Source organism: Littorina saxatilis, linkage group LG1, assembly GCF_037325665.1.
Source record: "Littorina saxatilis isolate snail1 linkage group LG1, US_GU_Lsax_2.0, whole genome shotgun sequence".
In the NCBI taxonomy this organism is placed as follows: Eukaryota; Metazoa; Mollusca; class Gastropoda; order Littorinimorpha; family Littorinidae; genus Littorina; species Littorina saxatilis.
In genome coordinates, this window is record NC_090245.1 from 98,323,098 (window position 1) to 98,344,012 (window position 20,915).

At 40.1% G+C, this 20,915-nt stretch overlaps 1 protein-coding gene across 1 annotated transcript in view; it reads right to left on the reverse strand.

Annotated features, from left to right (window-relative positions):
• Positions 1-1,108: 1,108 nt before the first annotated feature.
• Positions 1,109-20,915, reverse strand: part of LOC138947003 (organic cation transporter protein-like) — a 28,690-nt gene continuing 8,883 nt past the window's right edge. Inside the window, exons 4-10 of the mRNA XM_070318426.1 lie at positions 20,514-20,716; positions 19,520-20,035; positions 8,773-8,907; positions 5,272-5,354; positions 3,701-3,821; positions 2,323-2,395; positions 1,109-1,742 (exon numbers count right to left, since the gene is read on the reverse strand). Of these exons, the coding sequence (XP_070174527.1) occupies positions 1,536-1,742; positions 2,323-2,395; positions 3,701-3,821; positions 5,272-5,354; positions 8,773-8,907; positions 19,520-20,035; positions 20,514-20,716 (1,338 nt within the window). The 3' untranslated portion in view covers positions 1,109-1,535. The remainder of the gene's footprint in view (positions 1,743-2,322; positions 2,396-3,700; positions 3,822-5,271; positions 5,355-8,772; positions 8,908-19,519; positions 20,036-20,513; positions 20,717-20,915) is intronic.

Genomic DNA, 20,915 nt, shown 5'->3' on the forward strand with positions numbered 1-20,915 from the left:
CCGGTTGAAACGAGAAATACCGAAAAAAAATTGGCTGCCGGTGTGACCTACCGGTTGATTTTTAAAACTACCGGGTTTTTTTCGCCGGTAAAACAAAAACAAAACAGCACTCTGAGCTAGACTCTTACTGGTTCCAATGACCAGCCTATCGTTTTTTTCTGGACTGTTTGCATTATAAAAGTTTGCATACCGGTTTGAAAAAAATATTAGCGCCATCATTGTGAACCTCATGTGACAGGGAATGAGGCTTTAACTGATATCAGTATTTATTGACAACCTCTTGGCCCCATATTTCTTCACTGAAATCGTGATTATTTTTAAAACTGATCCCTGCCATTTGATTTTCTCGTCTGTAGTCTATTCGTGTCCGCGTTGTTGTACTCAGGAGAAGGCAACCGTACGCGTGTGCGGGAACTGGATGCGAAGCGCACTCTACTTACCGTTCCTAAAGGAAAATTGAAATGGAGAAAACGATCTTCTGTGATCTCGTTTGATATGAGAACGTGGGTTTGTGAGTTATTATTTTTCGTGTTTTACACGGTTTCATGTTGAATTAAGGTAGACAGCACGTCATAAAATGTTATGTTACAGTTCCGTTTTGTTGTTTTATAAAATGTACTCATAAAAATATAAAGTCAAGTTGCTGATACTAGTTTATAGGTAGTTACATTTAGTCAAGTTTTGACTAAATGTTTTAACATAGAGGGGGAATCGAGACGAGGGTCGTGGTGTATGTGTGTGTGTGTGTGTGTGCGTGCGTTCATCCGTGTGTGTGTGTGTGTGTGTGTGTGTGTGTGTGTATGTATGTGTGTGTGTGTGTGTGTGTGTGTGTGTGTGCTTGCGTTCATCCGTGCGTGTGTGTGTGTGTGTGTGTGTGTGTATGTGTGTGTGTGTGTGTGTGTGTGTGTGTGTGTGTGTGTGTGCGTTCATCCGTGCGTGTGTGTGTGTGTGTGTATGTGTGCTCTTCCATTCTGGCTGAAAATGCGATGTTTTTCACCCCATTTCTTCGCTGGATCTGTGCCACAGAATGTCCCCAAAACCATTAATAATGTTTGTACTGGGAAAGCTACATTTAAACACGGAAAACAAGTGTTCATTTTAACTTACACAATCTGATTATTCACATACACAGCTTCATCTCTCACAAACAATTAATTTCACTGTGAAAAACCAGTCAGTTTGGTGACTCGAGTAACAAAGAACAGACACACACTATGTGTTTCCTGACAAAAAAATCTCCTAACAATAATACTCACACACACACGCAAAAGTTTTCGCTTTGCAGTTGCATACCTTTCTCCCACTCAAACTTCAGACCCAGGCACACCTTCATTTCTCCGGGATTCTGGAATCTAATCTTCGTATCTCCAATCAGTGTCTTTCAACAATAATATTTCATTCTTATGCATTTGGTGCTTGGTTCTAGAAAAAGATTCAGTCATTTGGTATGTGCCAGCTTTTTTAAAGCAAGGCTGAACTTGTCTTCTTAAGTTGGATTACTGACATGAGTTCCTAGTATCTGCCTTCAGGACCAATCAACAGATTCCTTTCTCGCCCTTTGGCTCGATGATGATTTCAGCGTGTTGTATTTGGCTGGGTGTTCTCTTGTGCCAGGCTTTCATCTGCTGGATGGTGGTCGGTAGAGGGCGCCCACTGGTTTCCGGAAGTTGAAGGATGACAAAACTCCCAAGAGCCGACATAGCGCCGAAAATCAACCCCGGAGCCCATACCGCAATGGTCGACTGGAAACAGTAAAGGTGTGTAAAGTTATAATTGAAGTATCTTAGATTTTGATCCTTATTGTTTTCAAATGTGTACGTTTCACTGACATTTATTGACACAGACAGACAGACAGACAGACAGAAAGACGGACAGACAAACAGACAGGCAGACAGACAGACAAACAGACAGACAGACAGACAGACAAACTCACATACTGACAATGCAGACGGACGGACGGACACACACACACACATACAAACACGCACGCACACAGCTACACATACATGCATGTAAGCAAATACACACACGCGGTGGCACACCAAGGACCATCCCCCTCCCCCCCTTCGCCGCACACATACACAGTGAGACAGGTCAGTAGAGATGTAACACACACACACACACACACACACACACACACACACACACACACTCACACAAACACACTCACACACTCACATACACACACTCGCACTCACACACACACACACACACACACACACACACACACACACACACACACACACACACACACACACACACAGTGATGTGCAAGGCTACAGACCATCAGGTCAATGTGTGAAAGTAAAACCCAGAACTGACCAGATTGGAGGAGAACGGAGCGATCATTCCTCCAACGCGAGCCATTGCGGAGGACACTCCTAGTCCAGCAGACCTGTTAACACACACACACACACACACACACACACACACACACACACACACAAAACACACACACAAACACACCCCACACCCACACACACACACACACACACACACACATCAACAAATAACATGATGTTTTGTCTGAATTTGTTTTTAATTGACTTTTTCCTTTACTTAATTCAGTGGAGACAAAAAAAAACAAATAAATTAACTTACAACAAAAAATGTATTGGGTGCAATTGATCAGAGAGTATTATACCCAAGAAGAATATTTCTTCTTGACATTATACTTCACGTGTTGAAAATCTAACTCACCGACCACTATTTTAAATGCTGAAAATGCGGTTCTTCATGGAGTTTATTTTTGAAGGATGGTTTTACTTTAAAGCTGATTGTAGCAATTGTGTCAAACTGTTCTTGAGAATTATGCATCTGACTTCAAAGATATTTTTCCAGGTTGACTTTGTGTGAAGCCATGGCAGGTTTCACATTAGAATTTCTCCAATGCAGAATAAAACCACAAAAACAAAACATTAACAACAACCGACAACAACAACAAACATGATTGGTTTGTAAACGAATATCACAAGAAGCCAAATTTAGCGACCGATCAGAAAACAAAACGCGAAGCCCTCTTCTATTGGGTTGGTGTGCCACTGAATTTTATATAATGTTTAAAGCCCTGATGTCTCATGATTCCAATGTCAAAATCGAAATAGAGGACGATGGGGGTAAAATACATAAAAATTATATAACAGTGGGGAAAAAACACTTCTTTCTGTCCAGAATAAATACTCATCTGTACAATTGATAATCCTCGTTACCAGAACCAAAAACAGTAACTGGCAATAATTTTTGTGTGGACACCATGAAAATGTCCATGTCCGCACTGTTAGAAAACCATACCCATATCTGTCTCAAATAAAGATACCCCTCCCCCGCCCCCCTGATATACACCCCCCCTTCTATTGTCTTGACATTGTTTTATTATTTGTATATTGTAATCGTCCGCCAAATCTGACTTTAAACTGTTTATAAAAGTACGCTCATAACCATGGGCCGTTGTGGTCCTTTGATTTATTGACATGTATACGGTATTGCTCTTTCAAATTCTTGAGAGAAATTTTTTTTTAAACCAAATACTGATCATGATTTTTTTAACGTGTTGTGCTTTGCAGGTCCCTGCCAGACTGGTTTCACACGACCTCATTTACATGATATACACACGTGTGGTGTGAACGATATTGAATGTTATCTCATGAGTTTTCTCTCTCACGTATGTAGGATTATAATTTCTTTGACGTTTTTCGCTTACCTGAGGTTTGTTGGGAAGAGCTCTGGGCTGAAGATAACAAGATTGCAAAAGGCGCCAGAGATGCCGAACTTGCCAATGAGTGACAACACGTTGGTTGTTGGTCCAATTGCTGGCCCCGTTACTAAATCATAAAAGACAATCTATTGATAAGAATAGCTGCTGATTGGTCCAATCGCTGGCCCAGTTACTAAATCATACAAGACAATCTATTGATAAAAATAGCTCCCGATTGGTCCAATCGTTGGCCCCGTTATGAAATCATACAAGATAAATATATTGATAGAAATAGCTGCTGATTGATCCAATCGCTGACCCCTGAATCATACAAGACAATCTATTGATAAAAATGGTTGCTGATTGGTCCAAACGCTGACCCTGTTACTAAATCATATGAGACAATCTATTGATAAAAATCGCTGACCCCGTTACTAAATCATACAAGACAATCTATGGATCAAAACAGCTGCTGATTGGTCTAATCGTAGTCCTTGTTCTAAAGAGATTATGACGGTCACTACTAAAAGATTGTTCCTTTGTTCAAGCTGGTTGGTTGGTTGGTTTGTTAGCCAGTTAGTTAAATGGTAATTTGGTTACTTATTTAGTTAGCTAGCTTGCTCGGCTACTTGCGGGCTTTGTTGTCTTTTTACAATTAGTCAAGTTTTGACTAAATGTTTTAACATGGACGGGGAATCGAGACGACGGTGGTGGTGTGTGTGTGTATGCGTGTGTGTAGAGCGATTCAGAGAAAACTACTGGACCGATCTTCATGACATTTCACATGAGAGTTCCTGGGTATAATATCCCCAGATTGTTGTTCTCTCATTTTTTCGATAAATGTCTTTGATGACGTCATATCCGGCTTTTTGTGAAAGTAGAGGAAGCACTGTCACGCCTTTACTTTGTAATCAAATTGATTGAAATTTTGGTCAAGCAATCTTCGACAAAGTCCGGACTATGAGATTGAATTTCAGCTTGGCAGCCTGAAAATTAGATCATTCGATTTCTCATTAAAGTTGTCATTAAAATCGAATTTTCCCTTACAGATCTAAAAAAATATTGCATCGTATTCTTCAATTTCTCCTGAATTCAAAAATATATACATATGTCATGTTTATTCTAACATTTTCTCAGAATTACAGAAAATAGGTTTAGTAAGTACTGTGTTCGCACGCTACGCGGAGACGAGCGTGACCCGTCTCGGTCTTTGGCTGTGGTTAGTCGAGACTATCTTAATATAGTCTCGGCGATGACTTTACAAAAAAGTGAATCTGTTATATGAACTTTGATGCCGACAGCTTGACTAAATGTTTTTGTATCGCTTCACGCGACTTGTTTTTCTTCTTGTCTGTTTTAAATTTGACGGTTCAAAAAGAGCAACTTTCACAGCTTGTACTATTTTATTGTGCCAGACTCCAATTCAAGATTTGTCAATTCTGCTTGAGATCACTTATCGATAGTCAATATTCTCTAAGATGCGAATTAAACTGTATTCTAGATTAAAAGAAAATTAAACGCGATAGCATAATACCTCAAGTAAACTGAGATAAGCGCGTACTCAGCGAAAATAGTACCTGTTGCCAGAAGAATGGCAGATAGAAGAAGGGAGACGGACGTAATTATCAGAAAAGCACATCCCACATTTCGTCGTCCAAACCTGCACAGGGGAAAAACACCACATTGTAGACAGAAATATGAGATGTCAAGGTAGACAGGTCTTTCTTACCTGTGGTCTAAGGGAGCGAATCTAATTCTGCAATATTGTAAATGTACCAGTAAGCTCCCTTGCAATGAGGCGCTTGCTCCTTGTGAAAACCGAACACTGGCTTTCCCCTCCTCTCTTTCTCTCTCTACACATTTTTTTTATTTATGTAATTTATCTATTACCCTCGATACAGGGGCGGATCAGTTGCTTTGTAAGGGGGGGGGGTGCACTTTGAATCGAAAGTGAATGTGATGGGCGCGAAGCGCCCGAATTTGCTAGGGGGGTCCGGGGGCATGCCCCACCGGAAAATTTTTTTGCCTCAAAGAAGCAAAATGGTGCCATCTGGTGCCATTTGAACTTATAAATGGTCATAGAATCAGCTTTCCAAATTTTTTAATTTTTTTTTGCTGGAGGGGGGGTGCACGTGCACCCTGTGCACCCCACCCCTCGTCCGCCCCTGTGATAATAAAGATTTTGTCTTCTCTCTCTCTCTCTCTCTCTCTCTCTCTCTCTCTCTATCTCTCTCTCTCTCTTTCTCATTTAAAGCAAACGGGTACCCGGGGAATAGACGGGCTTGATGGAAGGATTCTAAAGTTGTCAGCCCCTGTAATTTCTGACACCCTCACTTACATTTATAATCTCTGTTTAGAACAAAAATATTTTCCAATAGCCCTCAAGCAGGCTAAAATTATTCCTCTGTTTAAATCTGGCGAAAAGAAAGACCCCTCAAATTATAGGCCGATTTATATACTGTCAGTATTATCAAAACCACTGGAACGACATATAAACAAACACCTATTATCGCACTTTGACCACAATCAATTATTTCACCCTAACCAGTCTGGATTTAGTTAGAGCTCATCAATCCTGTCACACTGCCTTAGTCTCTCGTGTTGATCAGTGGTTGGAAAAGATCAACGATAATGAATTTTGTGGAGCTGTTTTTGTAGATTTTGCCAAAGCTTTTGATGTAATTGACCACAAGTTGTTACTCAGGAAACTCACATTGTATGGACTCGGGATTGATTCTGTTGAACTTATAACTTATTTTCTTAGTGACAGGCAACAGGCTGTATACGCAAACGCCTCAGCATCAAGTATGCAGGATGTACGATATGGCGTACCACAATGGTCAGTTTTAGGCCCTCTCCTCTTCTCTATATACATAAATGACCTTCCCCTTCACATTGAGAATTTATGTTAACTTTTTGCAGATGACACAACCATACATTCTAGTAACACCAATTTAAGTCGTTTATCAGAAATACTGCAAGAAAGTTTAAACCAGTTGAGTGAATGGACTGAGCTAAATCACATGTCCCTTAACCCCTAAAAACAAAAAGCAGGATAATAACAACTAGGCAAAAACGCCAGAACATAACCTCAATATTTCACGATCTAACGGTTCATGATAAACTTGTTGAAAAAGTCGACCATCATAAAGTTTTGGGAGTGACCATTGATAACAACCTGTCTTGGTCACACCACATCGAACAACTGTCTAAACAAGTGTCCAAGAAGGTTTATCTATTATCTAGAATCAAGCACTTTCTGAATTTGGAAGCCAGGAAATTATTCTTTAATGCTCATATTCATATTCAGTCTGCTATTGATTACGCGTCTACCTTGTGGGACTCGGCAAGTGAACATTCATTCAAACCACTAATTAGATTACATTTTATAACGAGCGCTTAAAGTAGTCTTATTAAAGAAAACAACCCTATCTGAGATAGACAACATGAACTTAGGCATTCTTCCTCTGAAGGCAAGGCTAAGTTATAATAAAGGTACATTATTCATGGATGTGTACTTCAAACCATAGTTTCCAAATTCACGTTAAAAACTTCACGCCAATTGATGAGACTGAACATGCCTCTGCCTAGGATTGACCTATTCAAATCTAGTTTAGTCTATTCAGGTAGCAGTCTCTGGAACACTCTTCCGACAATCCTACGGCAAACTAGCAGCACAAACGTTTTTAAGACCAGATATACGTCTTATCTCATGAAGTCTAAATAAACATCTGTTGTCGCTTGAGTGGTTGTTAAAACCAACAACCGGTGCTTTTTAACAATGTATTATTATTTTTATATACACTGATTTTTTCGAATGCAGTGTATGTCAATGGGCATGGCATTTACAGCTTGTTGCGTCAGTGCAATCTACTCTATAATTCTTAACTCATGTCAAATGAACTTACATTTTTCATTTAAAGGCTGCCATATTCGTAGCGCTAGCGTTCATTAATTAATTCATATTGTTTACATGTGCCAATAATGTTATAAAACTGTACCTAAGGGGATATAATAACGATTGGCTGTAGCTTTCAAACACAGAAAAAATTATTTCAGTATTGCAAAGGGGTGTTGATAGTGTCGAATGTAAACAGAACAGTCTCAAACACAATCTTTGGTTTACGAAACGTCACGAAGTGACGTCAACGGTCTAAAAATAGCCCAAGTCCTGGAGAACTGTTGCTAAACAATGCAATAAAGAATTAATTATTTATCGTAATTGGTGAGGACTTCAAACCTAAACCTTTGCAGGAAGCTTAATTTATACATCCCCGCAACGATGGGAAAATCCCTGGAAGTAATTAAACTAATTAAATAGGACTATGTCAGCCTTTAAGCAATGTATTGTATGTAAATTGATAATATGTTCTTACTTTCATTTTATTATAATCATGTAGCAGTAGTTTTCTTTACTTGCTTATTCTTTAGCAATTTCAGACAAGTCCCTCTTTAGGGCGAGGGCCAGATGTAAAAAAGCAGATCACTGCTTACTCTATTACCCTCGTTAAATAAAGAATTGTTCTTGTTCTTGTTTCTCTCTCTCTCTCTCTCTCTCTCTCTCTCTCTCTCTCTCTCTCTCTCTCTCTCTCTCTCTCTCTCTCTCTCTCTCTCTCTCTCTCTCTGAATCCACCCATCCCACTCTCTCACTTTAATGATTTAATGAATAACTATTAAACAATGGCGACTGCACGTGAGAGGGAACAACAAAGAGACCAACAAGCAATGTACTCACGTTAAAATGACGAACACGGAACGAATAACAGCGACGTTTCGACCTAAGGGTCTTCTTCAGGCACAAAAACACAAAAGTACACACACACAAAAGAAGAAGAAAGACGATAGAACAGATAAAGAGAAGAATAACTGACAAAACAACTGCACTGCACAAACCAACAAATGACAAAGACAGCAAGAAGCAAGGGAAGCTACTCGAGGGGAAGCCAACAATAACACAGGCAAGAAAAAGTTAGCGTTGAAAAGCAGCAGTTTTGAGGTCTGTAGACCAAACAAAATGTGTGTGTGTGTGTGTGGGGGGGGGGGGGGAATGAATGGGAACAACGTCGTGTGTCACTTACCTTCGCAAAGCAAAGTAAACCATCACATAGGCAGGTATCTCCACCAACCCCTGCAGGAAGAAGTTCAAGAATCGATTCCCTGCCATCTGGGATGACGTCAAAGTCAGGCCGTAATACCCCAGACTGTTGCAAATCCTGTTTCTCACATAAATCACACAAAAAGCAAAATAAGAATACAAATATATTCAACCGAAAGCAAGCAAAAATTATCGTTGAAGAGCAACAGCAACAACACAGAAAGAAACACAATTCGCGTGAAGCGATATCAAAACTTTTTATCAATCTGTCGGACCCAACCTGAAAGATCAACACTGAAACCCCGGAAACCCAAAGACCGAGACAAATTATAATGGATTAAAAGTCTGAAAGCAGAAAAAATGAAATGCAATCCCAGAGTCTGGACCGAGTGAACGATATTTTGACAAACATTTAATTCCCTTTACTTGAAAAATGGGGTCGTCACAGTGCACCCTCAACTTTTTAAACCCGTTTATAACGTCATCAAAGATCGTTTGTCGCTAAAATGTTTTAAAATTAAACACTAAAAGAACCACACACACACACACACACACAAACACATCTGGGGATATGTTGTGGAATTCATGTGCAAAGTTTCCACACACACACACACCCACACACACCAAACACACACACACACACACACACACACACACACACACACACACACACACACACACACACACACACACACACACACACACACACACACACACACACACACACACACACACACACACACAGGCACACACACACACACACACACACACACAGACACACGCACACGCAATTGCTGTTTTCGCGATTCCCAGCCTTTCTAAAAACATTTGCTCAAAACTTGACGAAACGAAAAAAGAAGAGAAACAGAAATAAAGAAATGGAAAAGAGAGAACTCAGAACTCGCAGACCTCAGAACTTTATTACGAAAGGGCATAGCTTTTAGGCAAAGCCTAATCTTACAACCTGTCCCTTATACAACACTTATTACAGACGCACACTACGTTTTAAGGGAGAAGAAAAAAAGTATTCGCATTTTGTTTATACAAGACTTCTTAAAGGGTTCTTCTTTGCTGCTAGTCACAAAAGGGGGGGAATCGCAGGTAAAAAATTCAGAAGTTTTAAGCTCATCCAAAGTTGATTATTTATGTTCCGCATACATCTTATTTTAACACAAAGGTAAAACAAGAGCTGTTTGGACATTAGCCGCAAGGCTTTGAACATGACCAGCACTTAACAGGGAAATTATGTTCAACTTATTTAGCTTGTTTTTGACCCAAACATAACATATCTACATGTTTTTGGCATGAGAAAAATGATAACGAACAAGATGAAATCATTTTTGGATCAAGTACAAACATTTACATTTTTATTAGAAATTTGAGAATTTGTAATGACCAAACTCATTATTTAATTGGTAGGCTTCCAAGCTAAAATGGAATCCCATAGTCCGTGCATCGTCGAAGATTGCTTGACCGAAATGTCTGAATTTGATCAAAAAATGAGGTGAGACAGTTCCGCCTCAACTTACACAAAACACCGGATATGACGTCATCAAAGACATCTATCGAACAAATGTAAACAAAACATTTGGAGATATTATTTCCAGAAACTCTCATGTAAAGTTTAATGGAGAACGGTCAAGTAGTTTTCTCTGAATCGCTCTGCACAATCATACACATATAATTTTCCCATAACGAACGTTTCGCGCGTGACGCGGAATTTTCATTGTGGTTTAGATGCATTTTAGGTTTGCATATGATTGCTTTGGTGTTCAGATCTCAATATCTACAGTAATGACCTCTTTAAGGCAGGAGTCCTTTCCCCCATCTGACAGAGTGGATTTATGTGAGAACAAAATAAACGCATGTTTCAGGATGTGTCACCGCATGAAACGTGCGTAACGGTCAGTTCAGGTCAGCTGTTTTCTTGCTGTTGCTAGTCTCAGCTGATTTTAAACTGCGGTCTGGTGCCGTTAAATATCTGAATTCTTCAAATCAACAAGTTTCAGTTTAAGATAAACTTCTGCTATAAAGTAGCTTCCAGTACAATGAGCAAGGGTATGACCATTCCCGTTTTTGGTTGACATATTTGCGTGACACGCGAGTTTAATTTACCTATAAAAACTATATAAAACATTTTTTCCACTGCTTCATGTATGCAATTGAAGTTGAATTTTACTCATCTCATGTGAAACCGTAAACAAACTTAAGGAAAACATGGTTTAAATACAACGTGAAATGACTACACAGTTGCCTTTTACGCATAGCATATTACAATCCAAATACAGGATGATGTACACTTATATGAGAAAAACACATTCTGTGGGGGGTGGGGTGGGGCGGGGGGGAGCTGCAGATATTACCTGAGTAGTGAATATTGTCACATACAATCATAAAAGAAAGCAGATCAAACATGACAAATAATCTTATGCATCAATTCAAGTGAGTTCTAGAGTGACGCTCCTGAGAAGACTAAGCTTGACTTGTATAAGTCTGGGCGTGGGATAGGAGGAATCAGGTTCTGGGACCCATGCCTTTTTGTGGCATGTTTAAAATGCAATCGTACATATTCAGGAACATTATCGTGCATTAAATACACATAAAGACAGCCTTGTTAAACTTTAACTGATCTTTCAAGGGGAGGAAATTAAGGATCTTGAAGATCTGTAGACCTATTCAACTCAGTGGAACGACGATGAAGAGAATTGAGTCTATTTAGATGAATATCGATGCAATTATCCCAAAGTGTTGAAGCACAATTCAAATGAGGCATTGTGTGTGCGTAATAAAACAACTTGAGTGCTTCCGAATCTGCGTAATGCACGGCTGCATCCTAGCTCACACAGAGTTTGTGTGCCTGCCAGCGCTGAGCGCGCCAGTGCAGAGAGCTTTTCCCGCAGAGACAGTTGCCTCCATAAATAACACAGCTGTGGACAGCGATAAGTCCCTGGCGGATACGCTCCCGCTCAAAACCCATAAAGAATGATATGTTTTGTGTTTCACTATTTGTGCTCGGGCGCGTTCATCACATCGTAGTAAAATACACATAACCAGAAAGTAGACACAATGGCCTGCATGCACATATGCATTTTAATAGCATTGACTGTATATGTGTTTGTCAAGATGCATGTGAATAAAGGTACGCACCGAACCAAGCATTGCGTTTTTCATTGTTTATGAAAATTCGGTCAAGTTCCATCACTACTGGACAGCGCATTGCAGCACGTACATCAAGGAAATAGACACACACTTTAAGTTCAACATGCCTAGAACAAGTTCAGCTTACCACATTGCTCAAGCGGTGAAGGGGGTGACAGCAGGAGGGTGGGGAATGCGGCCAGTAAAGCTGACGCGTCGCGGCTTGACGGTGGGGCAGGTTGGGTCGTGGGGCAGGTTGAGTCAGCCCTACAAAATGCTCAAAGACGTAATATTTCTTCCGTTTTCTTTCCGTTGCTTGTTTTTGAATAACCGGAACTTTTGTTGGCGCGAAATTTGACCGGTGCAACGCGTGTGGATCAACGCAGTCTGGAATACGCCTCTCGTATCGACAACGTAAGTAAATGTTTGGCTCCTTGAAACTTTTTGAACTGATTTAGTGACTGTTCACCGTTGATATTGTTAGTTGTGACTTGTTGTTCAGAAATTAAGCAGCTATTTCTTCACAGTAGCTTAAATTGTCAGCTGCTTGTCAATGATGAGCAGCGATTGAAACTTCGAAAGTACACATGGTGGGGTAGGTTGGGTGGGACAGGTTGGGCCACTGTATCCACTCCTCACACTGACTGTCAGTTCAGCCAAACAGTAGGCATAATGATATTTTGTGACATCGATCATTCAGGCACTGCATCATTCAATATCATAACTGCAAACACTGCATTGCATTGATTTTCTTTTCAGGTATGATTTATGGTAATTTTTACAGTATGTCAGCTGATACAAATAATTTTTTTTTAAATGCCCGCCTTCTATGGATGTTAAAAAACTATTGTGATGTACTTTAATTTAAATTGAAATAACATAATTGTTTAGTGTTGATTTTGAAACAATTTCACATCAATATTCTATCTATCCAAACATATGTTTGCAGTTATTGACCTAACCTGCCCCAAGGTGTGACCCAACCTGCCCCAAAGTGTGACCCAACCAAAGTGGGGCAGGTTGGGTCAGCTGCAGTTGGTGTCTTTAACTGTTAATTACTCAAAGAAAATGACGTAAAAATGTACCTTTTTCTTTCTTATTAAGTTCTTGAATGATTAAAGATTATTTTGAACTATTTATATTGTGGTTTTTTCTTCCTGTATTTGAACTACGAGACGAAAACCAAAAAGTGTCCCAACCTGCCCCACCGTCCCCTACTCCATTGAAACTAGTACACCGTTTTGGCTGCGCGCGCTGTCCGTGTGGGCAGTAAACAGCGCAGGGAGAAAGACACAACACAGTTCGGACAGGCCCACACAGTATGTCACGAGAATGAGTAATCTTGCTGCTGATTCTCCACCTCACCTATTTTGTCACTGACACAAGCGCGATCTGTATGATTTGCTGGCTACAAAATAGTCGTTTTCAAAACACAGATATAAAGTTAATCAATCACTGTTTGGGTACATACTGATACACCTCACACTTAGATGTGGCCGCGTAAGTGTTAAACATACTGTTATTATGGAGCACAAGTTGTTTCAAAAACACAGAAAGTTTGCAGTCGCATTTCAAGTATCCGAGGCAAAGCATTGAATTCTCGCATCGGTTTTGCGATAACATAAGGCGAAAACAAAAAATAGTCTGTTTACGGTAACCCGACCGACCCTATTTTTTTCGCGCGACCCTAGACTTTTTTTGGCATTTGGGGGAAAAAAAAGAAGGGTTTTTTTTGCAAAATAACGTAAAAATATGGTTTTTTGGGAAAAAAAAAAAAAAAATCCCGACCTACCGACCCTATTTGTTTTCCCTATGTTACCGTAAACAGACCTATTTTTTTGTGGCCTAATACATTATATCCGAGGCAGTTACACACACAGTTTCTGTTACTGAGTCATCAAACACGCACACCCGTATGAGCCCCGTCGCGATATAACGGCTTCATGGTTGAAAACGACGTTAAACACCAATTAACTAACTAACCCGTATGAGCGCATGTACGTACGAGTCGAACTTCTGGCGAATGTCACGTTTTGTTTTGCTATGAATCAAGCGTTTCAATAATTTAACAGTTATTGATGGCTTCAGTTCTTTCTTTAATCTTTTACACTTGTTTTAGTTTTCTTTTTTGTGAAGCAGGCAGGACTGACAGAGTGCAACTAGAGTCATTAAATTCAGTCCAGATCAACTTTGAGGATTAAGATCGGTCCGAGCATTGTGTTGCATTTTTTCCGATGAAGGCAATTGCCTCGATTCTTTTCATCCGTCTATAACAGCTCCTGCACATTCTTTTTGAATGTTTTGTGTCGACATCTTCTTCAATGTTCAATCCATGAACCTGCATGATAACACGTGTGTGATAGCAACATTTCATTGAGGCAGATGCGGCTTCATCCCTTTTAAATAGATCTTCTGCCACACACTCTACAAAGAGAATGTAGTCTCTGTTCATGTAGGCTGTAGAGAATGTAGTCTCTGTTCATGTAGGCTGTAGAGAATGTAGTCTCTGTTCATGTAGGCTGTAGAGGATGTAGTCTCTGTTCATGTAACTGTTCTGTTAGCACTTGGTCCGCTTCATTTTCCATTACACGGGTGGTACTCACTTCACTAAACCGCGTAACATTTCACTACACGCTGATAGTAGTCTTCACGAGACACACAGAGAATGAACTAGTCGCGTAAGGCGAAAATACAATATTTAGTCAAGTAGCTGTCGAACTCACAGAATGAAACTGAACGCAATGCAACGCAGCAAGACCGTATACTCGTAGTCCACCGCTCACGGCATAGGCAGTGAAATTGACAAGAAGAGCGGGGTAGTAGTTGCGCTAAGAAGGATAGCACGCTTTTCTGTACCTCTCTTTGTTTTAACTTTCTGAGCGTGTTTTTAATCCAAACATATCATATCTATATGTTTTTGGAATCAGGAACCGACAAGGAATAAGATGAAAGTGTTTTTAAATTGATTTCGACAATTTAATTTTGATAATAATTTTTATATATTTAATTTTCAGAGCTTGTTTTTAATCCGAATATAACATATTTATATGTTTTTGGATCAGCAAATGATGGAGAATAAGATGAACGTAAATTTGGATCGTTTTATAAATTTTTATTTTTTTTTACAATTTTCAGATTTTTAATGACCAAAGTCATTGATTAATTTTTAAGCCACCACGCTGAAATGCAATACCGAAGTCCGGGCTTCGTCGAAGATTACTTGACCAAAATTTCAACCAATTTGGTTGAAAAATGAGGGCGTGACAGTGCCGCCTCAACTTTCACGAAAAGCCGGATATGACGTCATCAAAGACATTTATCAAAAAAATGAAAAAAACGTTCGGGGATTTCATACCCAGGAACTCTCATGTCAAATTTCATAAAGATCTGTCCAGTAGTTTAGTCTGAATCGCTCTACACACACACACACACACACACACACACGCACACACGCACGCACATACACCACGACCCTCGTTTCGATTCCCCCTCGATGTTAAAATATTTAGTCAAAACTTGACTAAATATAAAAAAGAAATGAAACATACGCAATCAAAATCATGTGTGCCACCTGAGATACTGACACTAGCATCGGATTAACACATCGGATTAACACTGCTGGCTTAGCGGAGGTCAAATCAAACACGGGTCACTTTTGAGTCAATAAGAAACACTATGAAGCCTATCACATATTCTGGTTTTACTTTTATTCACAATACATGCCCAGTGAACAACGTCCACGATGGATAGGGGGTAAAATATCAAGGGTCTGTCAAACCCGGCAAATGCAGTAGGCAGCCCAGAGATCCCCAAGTACCTCTCCCAATTATAGTACTTTTCGGCAATATTTACAGTTTCAATACCAAAATCACTGAGACGAGGTGTGTAACCTCTTTATTCCTCCTTTCTTCAGTTATTCAAAGAAAATAGGAGTTTTTTTGCGAAAGTTTGATCGAATCCTATTCACTCAACCAGTCAACCTGCGCAGGCGATCGATTAATGCGCGGTTGTATAGTTCCGTGCAAATCATTCCATTCTGTTAACACTTCTTGTCAGTTTTCCTATTTTGGACTAAAATCAAGTACACAGATATGCTGTTATTCTGCTGTGGCGGCAAATGCAGATATTGTGTGTTCTGTATATGTTTTGGTATCGCTTAGGATAATGTTCTTTCGTCAAATGGGACTAGCAGACGAACTTTTGCACCCGTGTTCCAACGTTAAAAACTGTATGAAGTTCAGTTTTCTGGGGAAAATAGTGTATGAAACCGCTTTATGTTGTTTAAATTGATGAGATGTGTGCATTTGGTTGCGTGTGATCTGTTTATTAAATGAAATATTGTTGAAAACTGACCGTCGGATTGCAGTCTGTTGTCGAAGAAACTGAGTGAAAAGAAATTTGAAAGGGGAACTACTCTTGTCGCTGGACAAAGTATGAGAGTTACTTGCCTTGGGAATTTGCTTGTGATGAACGTTTGTGCACAGCAGGCCAAGATTCAGAAAACAACCAAACTCATGGATTTTATATGGAGATTCATGTGTTCAGGCCTGTAGTTGTTAATTTAAATGCGATATGTTTGTATTGTTTGCTCCAGAGATGTATACTTCGTACATTAGAGCGTTCGGAACTTTTCAGTCGCAAAAGTAGTACCAACGCAGAACAGCTTCTCAACCCATTGCGCTATCGAGGATTCAGGCTGTTGCTGGGTCGTTATTTGTTTGGTTGCTGGGTGGTTATCGAAAAATAACTAGCTCTACAAGTTTACAGAGGTAAAGAAGCAGAGGGGGGGGAAATGAACAATACAAGTCCCAACACAGTCCCTTGAGGCACACCACTTTTGACACACTCTGTTGACGAAGTTCAGAATTAATTGATACATAATTATTGTGTCTGTTTTGCAAGATATCATCCGAAAAGGGCACCGGCAGAGCCATCTTTTAAATAACATTGACATTTCTTTATTAATAATGAGTGGTCTTTTTAAAAATCCAGGAATAACGTTATTGTAATTTCGGCCTTGTTAATTGCTGCTAACAAAGTTTCACATACAGAATTGAGGGCGGTGTGGCAGAAATGCTTGGTGTGGAAACCAGAATGAAATAAATAAAACAAATTCATTTGTTCCATATATTCAAGCGCTGAAAGTCCGCGGAATGGGGCACTAGCCATTGGCTAGTACTTCTCATAATTTACTAGCCAGAGAGCAAATGTTTGTATTTTTACTCGCCAAACCAACCATTTGTTTCAGCAACTTTACTCAGCAGATTTACATTTCTACTCGCCATTTACATATTTCTACTCGCCATGGCGAGTAAAATACTCGCCACTTTCAGGCCTATATTCCAGTAAATATTTTTAATTGTGCATTTCCAATGGTTTAGAAAGAACAGGTAAGAGGGAAATAGGTCTAAAGTTGTCAGAGTTCATACAATCTTTATTTTGGGGGAGTGGCACTACCTTAGCACACTTAGACATAAGTCAGTGAATAAATTATGTATGGTAAAGCAAGTTTTAGCAACCTGACAGGAAACCTTATCAGGACCTATTGACTTTTTATTCGCCATCTGTTCTATCAGTTTTCCAACCTCGTAGACAGTAATAGGTGGACTAGAAAACGTTTCGCTTTGAACTAGCATTTGTCCACACAAAAACTTGTTAATTTGTCTATACAAACATCTGTGTCTAGAGACATGTTTTGCAGCAGACAGGCTTTGAGCATCTCTGCCAGCGAAATGAAATGTTGACAGTGCTCAATGATTTGAAGTTATCTGTGATGCAAAATCGGTCGGTTTATTTTGAGATTTATCAAGACGTTCATTCATCGCTCGCCAGATTCTAACATTATCTTTCTTATCGGAAAGAAGAGTATTAAAGTATTCTGCTTCTGCTTACCTCGCCGTGTCTTAAAACTTCTTTTATTTGTAATCAATATTCATATTTCATTTTATGTTATTTGAAATAATTAAGAAGCGCTGTAGCCTCAATGATGTCTGGCAGGTGGGGGCAGGTGGGGATGCTTCACTTGATGCTGACGTAGTGGTGCGTGTTTATCAAAAAAGGAAGCACAGAATATCATGAAACAGATTACTAGCGTCATCTGCATCATTGCAGTTAAGAACACTTTGAAATGGAGCTTGATTAAGATCACAAAAGGCCGACTCATCGAAATGTTTAAAACTTCTATAATTATTCGATAGTTGTATGGCCTGTATGCTGTAATTGAGGAAATTTCAGAGAAATCGAGCAAAAAAATACAGAATAATGATCGATGAAAAAGGAAACATACTACTTGTACATTTGAGACAATGGTTTTATTATCAATGTGATCGATGAGAGAGAGAGAGAGAGAGAGAGAGAGAGAGAGAGAGAGAGAGAGAGAGAGAGAGAGAGAGAGAGAGAGAGAGAGAGAGAGAGAGAGAGAGAGAGAGAGAGAAAGAGGAAGCAAGAGAGAAAGCGAGAGAGAGAGAGAAATAAACAATGCAGAAATCGAGAAATTCGGCTTCTTTGTTATTTTCTGTATTTTTGTCTTACTCTTAAAGCACACCCTGTCTCTACTAGACTCGAAGGATGTTAAAAGATAAACTGAACAAAAAACGTTAAGAATATTTTTTCAGGGGTATAGCCCAGATGTTAAACTGCAGTGTTTTGGTCAGAAACATATGTTTACTTGAAGATCTGTCATTCTTCCGGTTAAAAAATGTGTTTCTCGGATTTGAGTAATATTTGGATATGCCGTCACAGGTCCTTGACCACGCCTACCCTCAAATATGGCGTTTTTGACGTTCTGGGCTATACCCCTGAACAATATCCTGAACTTTTTGTGTTCAGTGTACATAATTTCCATGTAAACTCTAGCACAGTATCACAGATCTGTCCAAGATCTTCTTCTTCTTCTTTTTCTTCTTCTTCTTCGTTCATGGGCTGCATTAAACTCCCACGTTCACTCATCTTTTTGCACGAGTGGATTTTTACGTGTATGACAGTTTTTACCCCGCCTTTGAGGCAGCATACGCCGATTTCGTGGGAAGCATGCTGGGTATTTTCGTGTGTCTATAATCCACCGAACTCTGACATGGATTACAGGATCCTTTCCGTGCGCACTTGGTGTTGTGCTTGCGTGTACACACGAAAGGGGATAAGGCACTAGCAGGTCTGCACATAAGCTGACCTGGGAGATCGGAAAAATGTCTACCCTTAACCCTTCAGGCGGCCGCGGCCGTGATTTGAACCCACGACCTTCCGAGTAGGAGGCCGATGTCTTATCCACTACACCACTGCGCCCGTCTGTCCAAGGTCTACATGAGGTACGGGCATCTTCTTCTTGAACACATACCGCCTGGCTGTATTGGTAAGCTCGACCTGTCTTCATCTTCCGGTTTCAGATAGTCTCAGGATGACTGATCTTAGGTTTTCAGTGTTGATCTTTTAGTTTCAGGCCAACAGATTGACTAAATGTTTTTATATCGCTTCACGCGACTTTCTTTACTTTGGTTTTTATTCTGCCTACTTAGTGCACTATTTTGCTATATCTAAAATTTTCACGTTTGATATTTTTTCGGTGTTTCATCTTTGTAAAGCTTCGAAGTACCCACCACAAATACCAAAGGATGAATGACATCTTCAGCAGAACCTTGCGCTTGAGAATATCCAGTATTGTGTATCTCGTCACAGAAGGCTTGAAAGCCTTCAGGTTGACGCTATCTCCGTTTTCAACAGCTGTGGTTATTGGTTCCTTATCCGTAACGTCTCCGCTAACCGTTCCATCCATAAAAGGCTCCTTCTCAGCAACGCTTCCGTTGACTGGTCCATCCTTCTCTGCAACGCTTCCATTGATTGGGTCATCGAATCCGAGGAGCTTCTCTACGCTTTCATTGGCTGATTCTGGATCTTCGTTTTCAACTGGAAAGCTGGGTACACTTGCCGCGAGTTCTATGGAGGGGGGAGCGGCATTTGTGTCGGTGGACCTTTGACTGTGGAACAATTCCTCCAAGGCAGCGTGTACTTTGGTGTACTGTACGTTGTTTTGTCTGCTGGCTCTCTTCAGCACGCGTTCCGCTTCTGTCTTTTTGCCGTTGGCAACGAGCCAACGAAGAGATTCATCCATGAAGCTGGAAAAGATAACAAAATTGGGTTGGAGCAAGGACAGTTTGTTATGAACGTAAGTGAGATCCAGTCATTTTATCCAAATCCTATTTTTAATGCTGCCTTATAAGTTACCTTATAATTATGTCCACAGCACGAATTTGTTTGCAAAACATTCCTCCTCCCCTTCGTCTAGCACATCCTCCTCCTCCTTAGTGTATTGATTTTCTTTTGCCCCCTAAATCACTCTCCCCACCGCTCCCCTGGTTTGTTTGACAAACATTTATCTTCTTCCCCCCTTAGCTCCTCTTCCTCCTTCTCCTCCTCTTTCTTCTTCTTCTTCTTCTTCTTCTTCTTCTTCTTCTTCTTCTTCTTCTTCTTCTTCTTCTTCTTCTTCTTCTTCTTCTTCTTCCTAAATCCCTCTCCTCCCCCTACCCATTCACCCTATGGAAACAGACATGCACTGACATCAAAATGACGGGTTGGTTGGTTTGTTGTTCTTACCAGGGAAGAAGAATAGTGTACGCTGAAAAAGCCGCAATGGTATACTGCAGGTAACGCCAGGTAAAGTCCTGCATGAGGTACGCCAGTAAAGCTAGCATCATGACCATGCTGGCCCAAATGATTCCGTCAATGACTCCCGCCATCCCTCTCAGCCATTTTGGAAAGAGCTCCATGTACATGGTGAAGCCAACCAGTCCCGTTCCCTGAAATCACTTGGTCACGTGTTAGTCAAAAGTACCACACAAGAAACTAAGCGTTATTATGAGCAGTTGTACACCTCCAGGAAGGATGACCTGATGCGGTTAAACATAGCTGATATGATAACCCCAACATTATTGTCAAAAGAGGACACTGACAAAAATTGAAGAATGCATTACATTACAATAAACCTTGGCTGCTTTG